This window comes from Bos grunniens, chromosome 3, assembly GCF_055505025.1.
Source record: "Bos grunniens cultivar Pamir isolate PY7600 chromosome 3, Bosgru_T2T1.0, whole genome shotgun sequence".
Lineage (NCBI taxonomy): Eukaryota > Metazoa > Chordata > Mammalia > Artiodactyla > Bovidae > Bos > Bos grunniens.
In genome coordinates, this window is record NC_141167.1 from 52,089,829 (window position 1) to 52,103,688 (window position 13,860).

The 13,860-nt window shown below is 39.2% G+C and overlaps 1 protein-coding gene across 13 annotated transcripts in view; it reads right to left on the bottom strand.

The window, feature by feature from the left end:
• The window catches only part of SLC44A5 (solute carrier family 44 member 5), a 425,241-nt gene that overhangs the window by 173,572 nt on the left and 237,809 nt on the right, over window positions 1-13,860 (bottom strand). For 12 of the 13 annotated variants that reach the window (XM_086390620.1, XM_086390622.1, XM_086390625.1 and 9 more), the window contains one exon: window positions 2,956-3,004. The exons of the other annotated variant lie outside the window; for it this stretch is intronic. In XM_086390620.1, the coding sequence (XP_086246746.1) occupies window positions 2,956-3,004 (49 nt within the window). The remainder of the gene's footprint in view (window positions 1-2,955; window positions 3,005-13,860) is intronic. 13 annotated transcript variants of the gene reach the window in all.

Sequence of the window (13,860 nt, forward strand, 5' to 3'; positions counted from 1 at the left end):
AATGTAGTTGCTGGCACTGAAATTAAATTATCAGTCGGCTTTCTACAAGTCAGGACAAAAGGTGAAACAGTAGATTACAGTTCTCTTTATATAACAGAAGAAAGTATACCAACTTTCCATTAAATGAAAATTTTTCTTAGTTGTAAAATTGTAAGAGAACTTTCTCATGTAGCAGCTTGTAAAAGAGATTTATTTCTTAGTTTTCTATGTGCATTCATTTTTGCCCTCTAATGGTACTGCCAAGAATACTGCTAAACATCCCTTAAACTTTTACAAAAATCTCACAACCTCAATCCAGTGCTAAAATTCTGTTGAATATAGGGGACAAAGCACAGGCACTGGCTAACTACCTTTCCAAACGGGACTATCAAAAACACTGTTTGTGGAACTTCCCTGGAGGTCCAGTGGTTAAGAATATGCCTTCTAATATAGGGGACTCAGGTTTGATACCTGATTAGGGAACTAAGATCCCACACACTGCAAACCAACTCAGTCTGTGTGCTGCAACTAAGACCCAATACAGTCAAATATTTCTTCAAGAATTGTTGTTTGTTGTCAACATTATGGGACATTAGCTTCCATATATGCCCAATTCTTATCTTAGTTAATGTTGTTTCATCACTAAGTCGTGTTTGACTCTTTGTGACCCCTTGGACTGTAGCCCACTAGGCTCCTTCTGTCCATGGGATTTTCCAGGCAAGAATACTAGAGTGGGTTGCCATTTCCTTCTCCAGGGGATCTTCTTTGGCCCAGGATCAAACTCCTGCATTGGCAGGTGGATTCTTTACCACTGAGCCAGGCAGGAAGTCCCTCTTATCTAAGTTCAGTTCAATTCAGTTCAGTCATTCAGTCGTGTCCGATTCTTTGCGACCCCATGAATTGCAGCACGCCAGGCCTCCCTGTCCATCACCAACTCCCGGAGTTCACTCAGATTCACATCCATCGAGTCAGTGATGCCATCCAGCCATCTCATCCTTTGTCGTCCCCTTCTCCTCCTGCCCCCAATCCCTCCCAGCATCAGAGTCTTTTCCAATGAGTCAACTCTTCGCATGAGGTGGCCAAAGTACTGGAGTTTCACCTTTAGTATCACAAATGAAAAACTAAGTTAATCTGTTCTATGGAATTACCATCGTTCCTTCACTTCTCTTGGAAACAACTACAGTTGGCTGATCACTGGGCACAAAATGATGTTCTTGTGAACTGAAGAGGTATACAGAACATTGTGAATGATGAGCAGACAGTGCTGTGAAGGTCTGCTGGAATATCTGATAAGACTTGGGATCTCTCAAAAAGAAATTGACTTTATGTAAGTAACATGTTATTAAAGCTGGCCTTGTTGCAGAGGTAATGTGAAGAAGGTGGGGTTTCTCACTTGCTCTTGAAACACCCCAACTATTTTCCCAGAAAATGCATTATAAACCTCTGCATCTGAAAAGTTACCAATGAGCAAACTGTGTCTTTCTATAGTTAAGCCCCCATGGTTTTACAATACTTCTCTCCATTCTTAGACTAAAGAATTAGGGGGAAGGGGAGGTATACACAATGATTATTTTACCTTTGAAGGTGTTTTGGTGTTAAGACATCACAAAAGGCCCTTAGTAAAAATAGATTACTTTCTCACAGTGATCATCACAGTGCTTTAGACTTTACCTGGACCGCCTGGTTCTACCAGTACATTCTAAATAACTGAAGACAGATTTTAACCTCCTTCCCCACACCCACAGCCAGTCAGACCAAACTCTGCTTTCTTCTCTATGGCTAGAAAAGGCATTAACTCTAATCTGTATTTCATCTGTGTAAATTTGGTAGCTCCCTTATTATCATTGTTTTTGTTTCTACTGTTGAATCTGGATTATATCTAGAGGTCTCTTGAGGTCAGTAAGCTAGATGCCATTCATACAAATTAGTTATTATAAAATGAATGCAAGCACAGTAAAAGTAACCTCCATATCAAATGAGGCTGTTTGTACACTGGTCAATAAAATGTATTCATGGTGTTACCATGGACAGAATGAGAGAGATTTCAGACTTACTCTAAAGAGGGCATAGGTACATCTTTGAGTGACTCAAACAAATGACTTGGCTTCTTACAGAATTAGAATAAACTAGATACACTTTTGTTTAAAGCTAGGATATTACAGAGACATAACAGTAATGCTAATATACATGCTGGCAAGTGCAAATAAGGACACTGATCATTATTTCACATTACAGTTTATTATGACATGCAACTGCCAGAAATCAAAGTCAATGCTAAGCAAAAAATTAAAAAAAAGCTACCCACAGCATAATATTCTCTTCATTTTTAGCCATTCTACCCTGCAAGATCCCTTTTTGATTAGCAGGAAACCTGAGAATAGAGGGTAGAAAATAATAATAAAAGAAGCCTGTGAATTACTGGATACTTTTTAAATGCCATGCCACCTTGCAGGAGAAACACCAGTTGAGACAAGCAGATATTTCCCTAAAGCAGTTTAAAATACCCTAAAGCATACATGTGGCATTGGTGAATGGATGACTCTGAGAAAGCTCTCTGCTTTGGAAGGCTGAGTGGCACAAATACCCTGTGTGGAAGAAGTTGGCATAGCAACTCTGCATTTGCGGTGGCGACAGAGTAAACAGGTGCATAAAACAACTGGAATGCGTCTGCTTCTCTACAAAGTGCTTAAATCTTGTAAAGCAGTTTTTTGCTTCTCTTCTCGAGAAACACAAACTCTTCAGTCTAATAAATTGAGGCAGTTAGTTTGCTGAATAGGAGAGGATATTCATGACTCATGGGAAGATTTATTCCCTGTACTTACCCTGTATAAATAAGGGGACATTTATTCTAAAAATAAGTCATTTCCTTCTCATAGTAGACACAATTCTCTGTTGACTGGAAAATGATATAAAAAAAATAATAATAAGCTTTCTGTGTTTGTTAACAAATGCATTCCAGAGAAAAGAACTGCTTACCTGTTGACAACGGGTCCTCTGAAATGCGGATCATATGACCTTGGAGTACCTGCATTTAAAATAAAGAACTTTCTAAGCATGGAAGCCAATGAAATGGCAAATAAATATACATAAAATATGAATAAAGAAAAATTCCTATCTTAGCCAGTGCTTAGTGCAGTGTTGAACTCATTCTTTGGTCCAGTGAAACATCAGTTATACCTTGGACACAGCTGTCAATCATTTTCTCTCTCTCCAGCTAGAAGCAAGTCTGGGAAGAGTTGTTAAGCACCATATTCTTAGGCACACTGTGTACATATCTCCCACTGTTCTGAGCAGCAACATCATAGATCACAGCCAAGAGAGCAAAACTTGAAGCCCTTCCAGTCTGCAAAAACGCATTCTACCATCTGCCATTTCCAAGTGTTGCTGTGTACTTGTGAGGTGCACAATGTAAGAGAGATGTCTGCTTATCACACTCCTCCCTTTCCTCTCAGTACATGGAGCTTTCCTTTGAGAAATTGGAATACCAGTCACTATTGGTCCCTGCCATGTTGGCTATATCGTATGCAAAAATCATTATTATATTTTACTATACAAATGTTATTTTTATTGCTTTTGATTGTTATTTTTTAGATCTACTGGTAGACTTCATACCATCTGAAGAAATGCCCTAGTCATTCACTGTTGTAACATGAATTGTCATATATTACCCTTGTCTTTAAACGATACAAAGTAGACACAGAACGGCCTTTTCCCCCACATGTACTGGGTACACCCAGTAACAAGTTCTGTAAAATCATTTCTGGCCAAAGGTTTATATTTTGCAATTCTCACCCCCCTGACTAAAGGATTCCTGCTCCCTTCCTCTAGGCATTTGTCCCTATAAAAAGGCCTAAATTAAAGCCAGAATTTTAAAAGGGTCTGGAAAAAAGAGGCCTGTGTGTCAGCAATCTGACTCAGCCTGTACTCAATGGGGAAATTAGACCTGAGGACTCCAAAGCCTCTTCAGTGTAATCACAGGCTGAGGGCAGAACAACAGGAAGGAGAGGACAGACTTGGAACAGAAATTCAAGAGCCAATCAGTCAGCAAGTATTCATAAAGCACCTGTTATATGTTGAGAGCTCTGAGGGCATACAGAGATACATAAAGGATGCTTCCTGTCTTGGAGACCCTACAGTTGGTAGGCAAGATTGACATATTGATTCATTCAACAAACATTTCTTGAAATCTTTATATATCAAGTCTTATATTATAATACACAAGCAATGAATAGACTGTATAAAATAATAAAGTACTAAATTGTATGGTATTGGCTTGAAGTGTTACAAGAGTTCTGAGAAAGTAAGTTTCATCGAGGACTAGAGCAGTCAAGAGCATTTCATTCAAGAAGTGAGATTTTTCTGAAAGATTGGAATAAAATAAAAGGGAAAAGAGAAACATTCTGAATGGGTGAAACTAGAACTCCGTTAAATTCAGTAACTACATATTGATCGCCCATTATGTGCTCTGCATTGAAAGAAGCACTGCAGGGAATACAGGGTTTAATGAAACACAGTCTCTTTCTTCAACAGGCTAACAAACTGGTGAGCAGGGAGAGAAATAAGAAAAGACCACAAGTCACAGAAAACAAGACAGAATATGATACCATAAGAGAGGGTACAAGGAAAGTATTAGGAGCATTCTAAGGAAGGAAAGGTCACATTCAGTTGAGATTAGTAGGGAAGACTTCCTAGAGTCACGGTATCTTGAGATGGACAAGTATGAAGTCATAGAGTTAGGAACAAACAGCAAATGCACGGGGATGGTGAAAAGATCAGCCTGATTGGAGTCCTAGATAATCAAACAGAAGGAGGAAAACATAAAGCTAAATAGATAGTATGGAACCAGACTACAGAAAGCCTAAAAAACTAGGAACAGAAGGTACTTTATACATCCTAAGCCAACAAGGAGTCATAGAAGTATTTCTTTTTTTGCCTAGAACTATAACAATGCAAAAAAACAGTAGTTTCATCTTTCTCATATGAAGAAGAACCATTTTGATTCTAAATGTTATTTCATTCCCAGATCTCATGTGAGTTTTTCCTGTAACTTGGAAGGTAGGTAGCAATTTTAATCTGACTTTTCAGATGCTGGTTGTTCACAAGGACAAGTTATCTGAGGAAATACCCAGAGCTCAGAGTTGAGAAGGGCCAGTGGCTACAGGACACAATTTGGGTATCCCCCAGGATAGGGGAATGCTAGGCCTCAGCTTCTAGAATAAACCGTAGGTTTACCTTCATTGTTTCAAGTTGTCACTTAGTTGGATAGGTCTCTTTCTGATACAAATTCTGTACATTTACATCTCACATCTTTGGGCTCCAGTTTGGGTATTGACAGTCATGGATCTTGGGTTATAGAAGGATTTTCAACAAAGGAATGACATGGTAGAAGCAGGGCTTAATTAAAGAATAACCTAGTGGCAGTATATAAGTGCTATCACAAAGCGCAAAGTCAAGGGGACCAACTAGGAACCTATTGAAATAATAGAGGTGAAGTCATGTGAGCCCCACCCCAAATGGTGGTGGAAGTAATGGAAAGAGAGATGCATCCGTTATCACAGAGCAGTCATGCGGCTTAGGGGTTAGGAGCAACGGCTCTGGAGTCAGTCTGCCTATTCTCTGTCACTTACTAGCCGTGACCCTAGACAGATCATATCACTTCTCTGAGTCTCAGTTTCCGTATCTGTAAAGGGTTAGCCACTCAGTCATGTCCAACTCTTTGTGATCCCATGGACTATAGCCCTCCAGGCTCTTTTGACCATGGGATTCTCCAGGGAAGAATACTGAAGTGGGTAGCCATTCCCTTCTCCAGGGGATCTTCCCAACCCAGGGATTGAATCCAGGTCTCCTGCATTGCAGGCAGATTCTTTACTGTCTGAGCCAACAGGAAATCCCATATATCTATAAATGGGGATGACAATAGTACACCATAAAGATGTTATGAGGATTAAATGAATTAATACTTGTAAAAATATTTAAAACACTGGTTGACACTTAGTAAGCCCCTATGTATATTCATTCTTAGTCCGAATTACATGACAAAGATAAAAAGCACTTGAATGGTAAGACTTAGGGTGTGAAAGAGAAATGTCAAAAAAAAAAAAAGACCAAATAAAGAGATTTCAGACCTAGAAACTGTGATTCTCAGTTACTTCTGGTCTTTTACCTCAGTTTAAGGTTGATGTTATTAAAACAGTTGGGAACGTTAGCAAGTGGAAGAAACTGTAAAGTTGTTAGGAGAAAAAGAGCATGAGGCTGATTCAGCTCATGGGGACATCTAACTCAAAGTCCAGTGTTCAACTTAAATCAAGAAACTGAAGTCTTATGGAGAAGGAGAGGAATGACCTGGGAATTTGATGATGGAGGATAAAAGATATAACATTTAGAATGGATAAACAACAAGGTCCTACTGTAAAGCCCAGGAAACTACATCCAATATCCTGGGATAAACCATAATGGAAAATAATATTTTAAAAAAGAATGTATATATGTGTAAAATTGAGTTACTTTGCTACACACCAGAGGTTGGCACATCATAAATCAAATATACTTCAATAAAAAGATTTTTTTAAAGAAATTGAAGTCTGGGTCAAACCTTGAGATAAATACTTGGAAGTCATAACTTTATCACATGAAAATTAATAAATTCCATAAAGAATATCAGGATCTGTTGTTATAGTGACAATAACAATAATATTTAACACGTTTTCAATCATTAAATGTTAAGCACTGTTCTAAGTGCTTTCATGCCTTATTTTGCTTACTTTGAAAAATAAATGTGTTCTTTAGTTAGATTAGAAACTATTATTAGCCTCATTGTACATATGCAAAAGTCCAGACATAGAGAGGCCAAGGTACCCACTATCAACAACATGGTATATAATGGACCTGGGAGTCATACCGCCCTGTCTCATTGCAGCAAAACAGACTCCTGGGGTCATACCTTGCAAACCCAGCATGAGTTCCTACTCTGGGGGAAATGAGTAGAGTGTTTTCTGTTTGAGAAAGCTGTAAATACTTCAGTTCTGACATAATTGTCAGCTTCTCCTTTTCTGACTGCCTTGTCTGCCTCTACCTCATGGCGACAAATACATTTCAGGGTGTCTAGTCACCATTTCTCTGGGAACTGATTTCCTCTCTAATCCACAGGCATGGTCTCTAGCCACCAAGTTTCTCCCTTGTAGCTGTTTCCTGGCAATCAGTGACTGGATCTGGTTTGGATATTATACCCAAACTAGGCCAGTCATTTCTGGTCACTCTATCCCAGGGATTAGAATTAAAACAGACAGTGAAAGATCAGAACTGCAAAATGTAAAGCTTGAAGACCAGAGAAGCAGAGAAAGAAAGCTTTCAGAAAGAAATCACTGAAGCCAATGTATAAGAAGCAGCAAAGATGGAAATCTTCATGGACTTCAGCTTTCTGTTCCAGTCCCTACCTGAGACCTGGGTTGAGTTTTGTGTGATATATTATATCCTTATACTGAAGTCCTTTATCTTGCTTTTTGCTAGTTCACATCTGTTACAGGCAACCAAAGACTACCACTAATACACTCCCTCTCTTGATCTGACTTAAGGTTTCAACAACTCATTTTAACCACATTTATTATATTCTTGCAATAAAAAGTTGGTAGGGATTTGAGGAAGAATTCTGGAGACTAAGTCTGCTTTCACAAATCTCAAGTGAAAATACGAAATATAAGCTTAAGACTAAAGTTTCAACACTGGTGTTAAGAGCCATGACAGACACATTCAGAGCGTGCCATGGAGCCAGAGGGCGTCATGAACAGATAGGTCTCTTCACCTCCTGACTGGTGCTGAACTTGGGCTCTACTTTCCCCCAGTACTCAGGACCTGTGCATTGACTTGGAGAATGAACACTAGTGCTGACATTCTTGCTGGTTCAAGATTTCCATCCCCAAACTGGCTGAACAGCTAAAATATACCAAAACCATTTCATCTAGCCCCTCCACACCAAATACTATAGTTCCAAAGGTCTGGGGTAGGCTTGTCCTATCAGATCACTCTGATGCACAATCAGATTTGGAGACCACTAGGTTACTTGAGAGAATTTGGGAAATTCAGCAGTGGCTGTAGGACTGGAAAAGGTCAGTTTTCATTCTAATCCCAAAGAAAGCCAATACCAAAGAATGTTCAAATTACCACACAATTTCACTCATCTCACACACCAGCAAAGTAATGCTCAAAATTCTCCAAGCCAGGCTTCAATAGTATGTGACCGAGAACTTTAAGATGTTCAATATGGATTTTGAAAAGGCAGAGGAACCAGAGATAAATTGCCAACATCTGCTGGATCATAGAAAGAGCAAGAGAGTTCCAGAAAAACATCTACTTCTGCTTTACTGACTACACCAAAGCCTTGACTGTGTGGATCACAACAAACAGTGGAAAATTCTTAAAGAGAAGGGAATACCAGACCACTTGACCTGCCTCCTGAGAAATCTATATGCAGGTCAAGAAGCAGCAGTTAGAACTGGACATGGAACAACGGACTGATTCCAAATTGCGGAAGGAGTACACCAAGGCTGTATATTGTCACCCTGCTTATTTAACTTATATGCAGAATACATCATGTGAAATGCTGGGCTGGATGAAGCACAACCTGGAATCAAGATTGCTGGGAGAAATATCAATCACCTCAGATACACAGATGACACAAACCTTATGGCAGAAAGCAAAGAGGAACTGAAGAGCCTCTTGCTGAAAGTGTAAGAGAAGAGTGAAAAAGTTGGCTTTAAAACTCAACATTCAAAAAACTAAGATCATGGCATCTGGTCCCAAAAACTTCATGGCAAATGGGTGGAGAAACAGTGGAAACAGTGTCAGACTTTATTTTGGGGGGGCTCCAAAATCACTGCAGATGGTGACTGCATCCATGAAAATAAAAGATGCTTGCTCCTTGGAAGGAAAGCTATGACAGACCTAGACAGCATATTAAAAAGCAGAGATATGAGTTTGCCAACCAAGATCCATCTAGTCAAAGCTATGGTTTTTCCAGTAGTCATGTACGGATATGAGAATTGGACCATAAAGAAAGCTGAGCACCAAAGAATTGATGCTTTTGAACTTTGCTGTTGGAGGAGACTCTTGAGAGTCTCTTGGACTTCAAGGAGATCAAATACTGCATCCTAAAGGAAATCAGCCCTGAATATTCATTGGAAGGACTGATGCTGAAGCTGAAGCTGCAATACTTTGGCCACCTGATGCAAAGAACTGACTCACTGGAAAACACCCTGATGCTGGACAAGACTGAAGGCAGGAGGAGAAGGGGACAACAGAGGAAGAGGTGGTTGGATGGCATCATCGACTTGATGGACATGAGTTTGAGCAGGCTACAGGAAGTTGGTGACAGACAGGGAAGCCTGGCGTAATGCAGTCCACGGGGTCACAAAGAGTCAAACATGACTAAGCAACTGAATTCTGAATTTTATTATTAACCTCTGTTTCATTCATGCACTGTCCTTAATTCTAGCTGTACATAACAGACCAAGCCTAATGAAGTAAGAGAAAAGCAAATCATTAGATATGTATGAGCTTTGGGAAACACACAATTAAGAGTAAGACATAACAGCTACAGGAAGAGAAGCAGAAAGTGACATTCAAGAAAACTCAAGAGTTTCAAGAAAGAAGGATTATAAATTCTACAGAAATATTATTAAGTGAATGCTTATTTGTACCAGGAACTGCTATAACAGCTTCACACACGTATGTCATTTTTTACAATTTTACACAAACACAATGTGAATAGTACCCCCTTGAACTATGCAATACAACAGCACTGGCATATTTATTTTGTCATTTAATGCTCTCAATAATTCTATGATGTATGCCACTGTTATCCTTCCATTTTATAGATGAGGAAGTTGACTCACAGCTAATTTGCCTTAGCTCAGTCAGCTAACAAGAGGTGGAGGTGGCATTCAGTCTGACCCCAAAGCCTCTGCAGAGCTACCTGGCAGTAAACTTCTCAATAGTGAACTTAGAGAAATTTCATAGATGAGTGGGGAAAGAAAATATATTGAAAGAGGTTGGAAACTTATATTGATCCTGTAATTATTCTTTTTTCAAAAAGATGGGCAAAACTGGTTTAAAAGTGTCTAGGCTGGCTTCCAATTTTTGTGTGATTTGTACCTTACAAAGTGAAAAAGTGGATTGTGGTGTAAATGAAACGTTATTGTCAAATCTTCTGAAAAGCTGACACTTTTTGACTGTAATTTCTGGCTGCCTTATATTTCAGTTGCAAATACACTAAGACCTCAGTCAAATGATAAGATTTAGCTGATTTCATATAGTAATAGCAGCTGGAAAGTGATAACTTCACCCTGCCCCATGTGCTGACAGAATCTGTATTGTCATGCAAATTTTTTATTTACTGAAATCAATACAGGGCATTGCTTTTTCTGAGGCTCTCATGTGCTCTAATTGCATCTCTGGAATAAATAGACTGAGGGACCAGCTAAGTAAAAAGAGCTATAATGCTTCACTACCACATAGCTCAGCTAATTAAGTGCAATTCATATTTCTCACTTAAAGGAAAAGAAAAGAAATTAAGATTAGGTAATCATTTTAAAAGCTTCATCAGTTCTTATGACTCTCTGACCACCAAAATTGTTGTGATAATAGAATCACTAAAAATTATTCATTATAGACAGTTGCACATTTGTTATTATAGCTAACAGTTTATATTGCAGGCATACAGTGCAATTTTTTCTTACTAGAAATAATTCCTGAAGATTATGAAAAACAGTCCAGGTAATTAGTTCAGTTTATGGATGTCAACTGCACATGACTCAGTCAAATGAAAACAGCAAGATAAAGCAGCTGGTCATGCCCAGACACTTTTCTTTCTTAAAAGCAATCTGATTCTCAAAGAAAATGACAATATATCTACCACTGATCATTTAAAGCAAAAATCTGAGACATTTAATGTTATGCCTTCAAGTGTTCTCCTTCAGATAATCTAATGTGACTTAAGAGTGTGAAGGGGGAACTAAGGTGGGGCAAACAAGTATCTGAGAACTTAGAACTATTATGAGCAAGCACATCAGATAACTTTCCAACAAGCATGGAAAAATAATGTGGTACAAAGTTGTCTTACTTTAGTATTCTACAACAGGCAGTGGAGAATTGGGAATAATTAAATACTTGTTTTACTTCACTTTTCAAATATGTTTATGATGCTGTGTCTATAAATGAGGATCTGTCATTTTATCAAAGGAAGAGGTTTCCTTCCCTCTAATGAAGGACAAAGAGCCATATTCCTTGCCATTTCTTAGTGGACAATGTTTCAATTTCACAGCCCATATGGCCTTTCTCAATCTGGCCCATTCACCCGCCTCATCTCCTACCATCCCTCACTTCAAACTTGATCTTTTAGTAATTCTGAACAGCTATGGTTCCCCTCCAAAAGTGACTCAGCCAGTAAAGAACAGTGGATTCTTTACCAGCTGAGCCACCAGGGAAGCCCAAGAATACTGGAATGGGTAGCCTTTCCCTTCTCCAGTGGATCTTCCCAACCCAGAAATTGAACTGGAATCTCCTGCATTGCAGGCAGATTCTTTATCAGCTGAGCTACCAGGGAAGCTTCTATTTTATACAGTGCTCTCTGAATAATAGGACTTTCCCCTCTTTGTTCCCTTGGCAATGGCTAAAGGAAGTCTACAGTTCTGCTCACAAATTTCCCCATTAATTTTCAAGAAGGACAAGGACTAAAGACATTCTACTGGTCATTATGCCAGTAAGTGGAGCCCACTTTGACTGGCCCCTACATCATGGTAGCTAATTCCATTCATCTTTGAGACATATATTTCTATTATTGCACGTGGTATACTGTATTGTTGCATGTGGTATACTGTACCAACGAGTTGTTTGTTTACATGCTGTGGTAGATAGATGCTCATGTCCTAGTCTCCAAACTTGTGACTATGTTACCTTACATGGCAAAAGGGACTTTGCAGATTTAGATAAATGGAAAATCACAAGACATAGAGACTATCCTGGATTATCTAGGTAAGCCTTGTATAATCACAAGAGTCCTTAAATAGGAAAAAGGGAGACAGAAGAGTCAAAGGAGATGTGACAGCGGAAACAAGGTCAAAGTGATGCAACACGAGAAAAACTTGACTGGCCGTTGCTGGCTTTGATGACTGAAGTGAGTGATGAGTCAAGGAACGTGGCAACCTCTATGCTATGCTATGCTAAGTCACTTCAGTCGTGTCCGACTCTGTGCGACCCCACAGACGGCAGCCCACCCGTCCCTGGGATTCTCCAGGCAAGAACACTGGAGTGGGTTGCCATTTCCTTCTCCAATGCATGAAAGTGAAAAGAGAAAGTGAAGTCGCTCAGTCATGTCCGACTTTTAGCGATCCCATGGACCGCAGCCTACCAGGCTCCTCCGTCCATGGGATTTTCCAGGCAAGAGTAGTGGCAACCTCTAGAAAGTGGAAATTTAAGAAAACTGATTTCTCTCCCATAGAATCTCTAGGAAATAATGCAGCCCTGTGACACCTTGATTTCAGTCCACTGAGACCTATTGTGGACTTCTGACCTCCAGAATTATAAGTCTGTGTGATTTTAAACCACCTCATTTGTGCTAAGTCATTACAGCAGCAAGAGGAAGCTAATACACATGACTATTCCTCTTATTGGATTGATAGCTCATTTAGGGCAGAAAGTAGACTTTGGGGATTGCTCTATTGCTATTATCTGCTTCAGTATCTGGTGTATACATAATAGGCATTCAATAAATATTTATAGAGTAAGTTTAAAAATAATGTCAATGTAATTGTGAACTCTTCCCTGGTGGCTCAGGTAGTAAAGTATCTGCCTGCAGTGCGGGAGACCTGGGTTCAATCCCTGGGTCACAAGATTCCCTGGAGAAGGGAATGGCAACCTGCTCCAGTGTTCCTGCATGAAGAATTCCACCAAAAAGTCTGGTGGACCACAGTCCATGAGGTGGCAGAGTCAGACATGACTGAGAGACTAACACTATTTTAATTTAGGTTATAAAAATACAAATAGGAAATCAATCTTAACAATCATCAGCTAATTATTTTAGACAGGTTTCAACTTGGATTAAAAGCAAGTTAATAGACTCCTAAAAACACACTTACATTAAAAAAAAATGACTCCCCTATCACTAACACTAATTTATCATTCATTTTGTAATGTCAAGATCAGTAGGAGTTAACAAAGGAAGTAAGGGAGACAGTACCTCATACTGGTGAGTAAAAATTGCTATCAAATTACCTGGCATCAAATGTCATCTCTGCCACTACAAGCTGTATGATCTTGAGAGAATTGCTTTTTTTCTCTCTGAAGTTCCATTTTGTCATTTATAAAGTGATAGATAGTAGCAAAAAGTACAAAATGAAAAAAGAAGGAAACAATTTCTTTCTTCAGGATGACCATCTAACTGGAAAATAGTAAAGTATATGTAAATCACCTTTATAATGAAAGTCAATCTGTGCAGATCTAATGCAACCCAACTTTAGTTGGATTGTCACACTGACTATAAGTGACACCAACAATTCTAAATGCTTTCAATGACTGAGCTGGGTGTAACATTTATGAAATCACTTTTTGAAAGAAAGAAATTTTGAGCATGCTTAAAGGATAGAATCTTGTGTCATCTGGGAAAGCTGGACAAAATCACATGCTGAGCCAGAGCAAAGAGAGAATCTGGGGGAAGAAACATGAAAGCAGTTAGTGGAATGACGCACACCATCAGGAGCTGGAGGATTTACAGAGCCCCTCAAAGTCTTCTGGGAAAGTAACACAATCGTCACATGTTTATGCTTCTGCATGATGCAGAGGAAACGGAAAAGCAAAGGCAGAGGAACCAACGCGAAGATTGCTGTCATATTT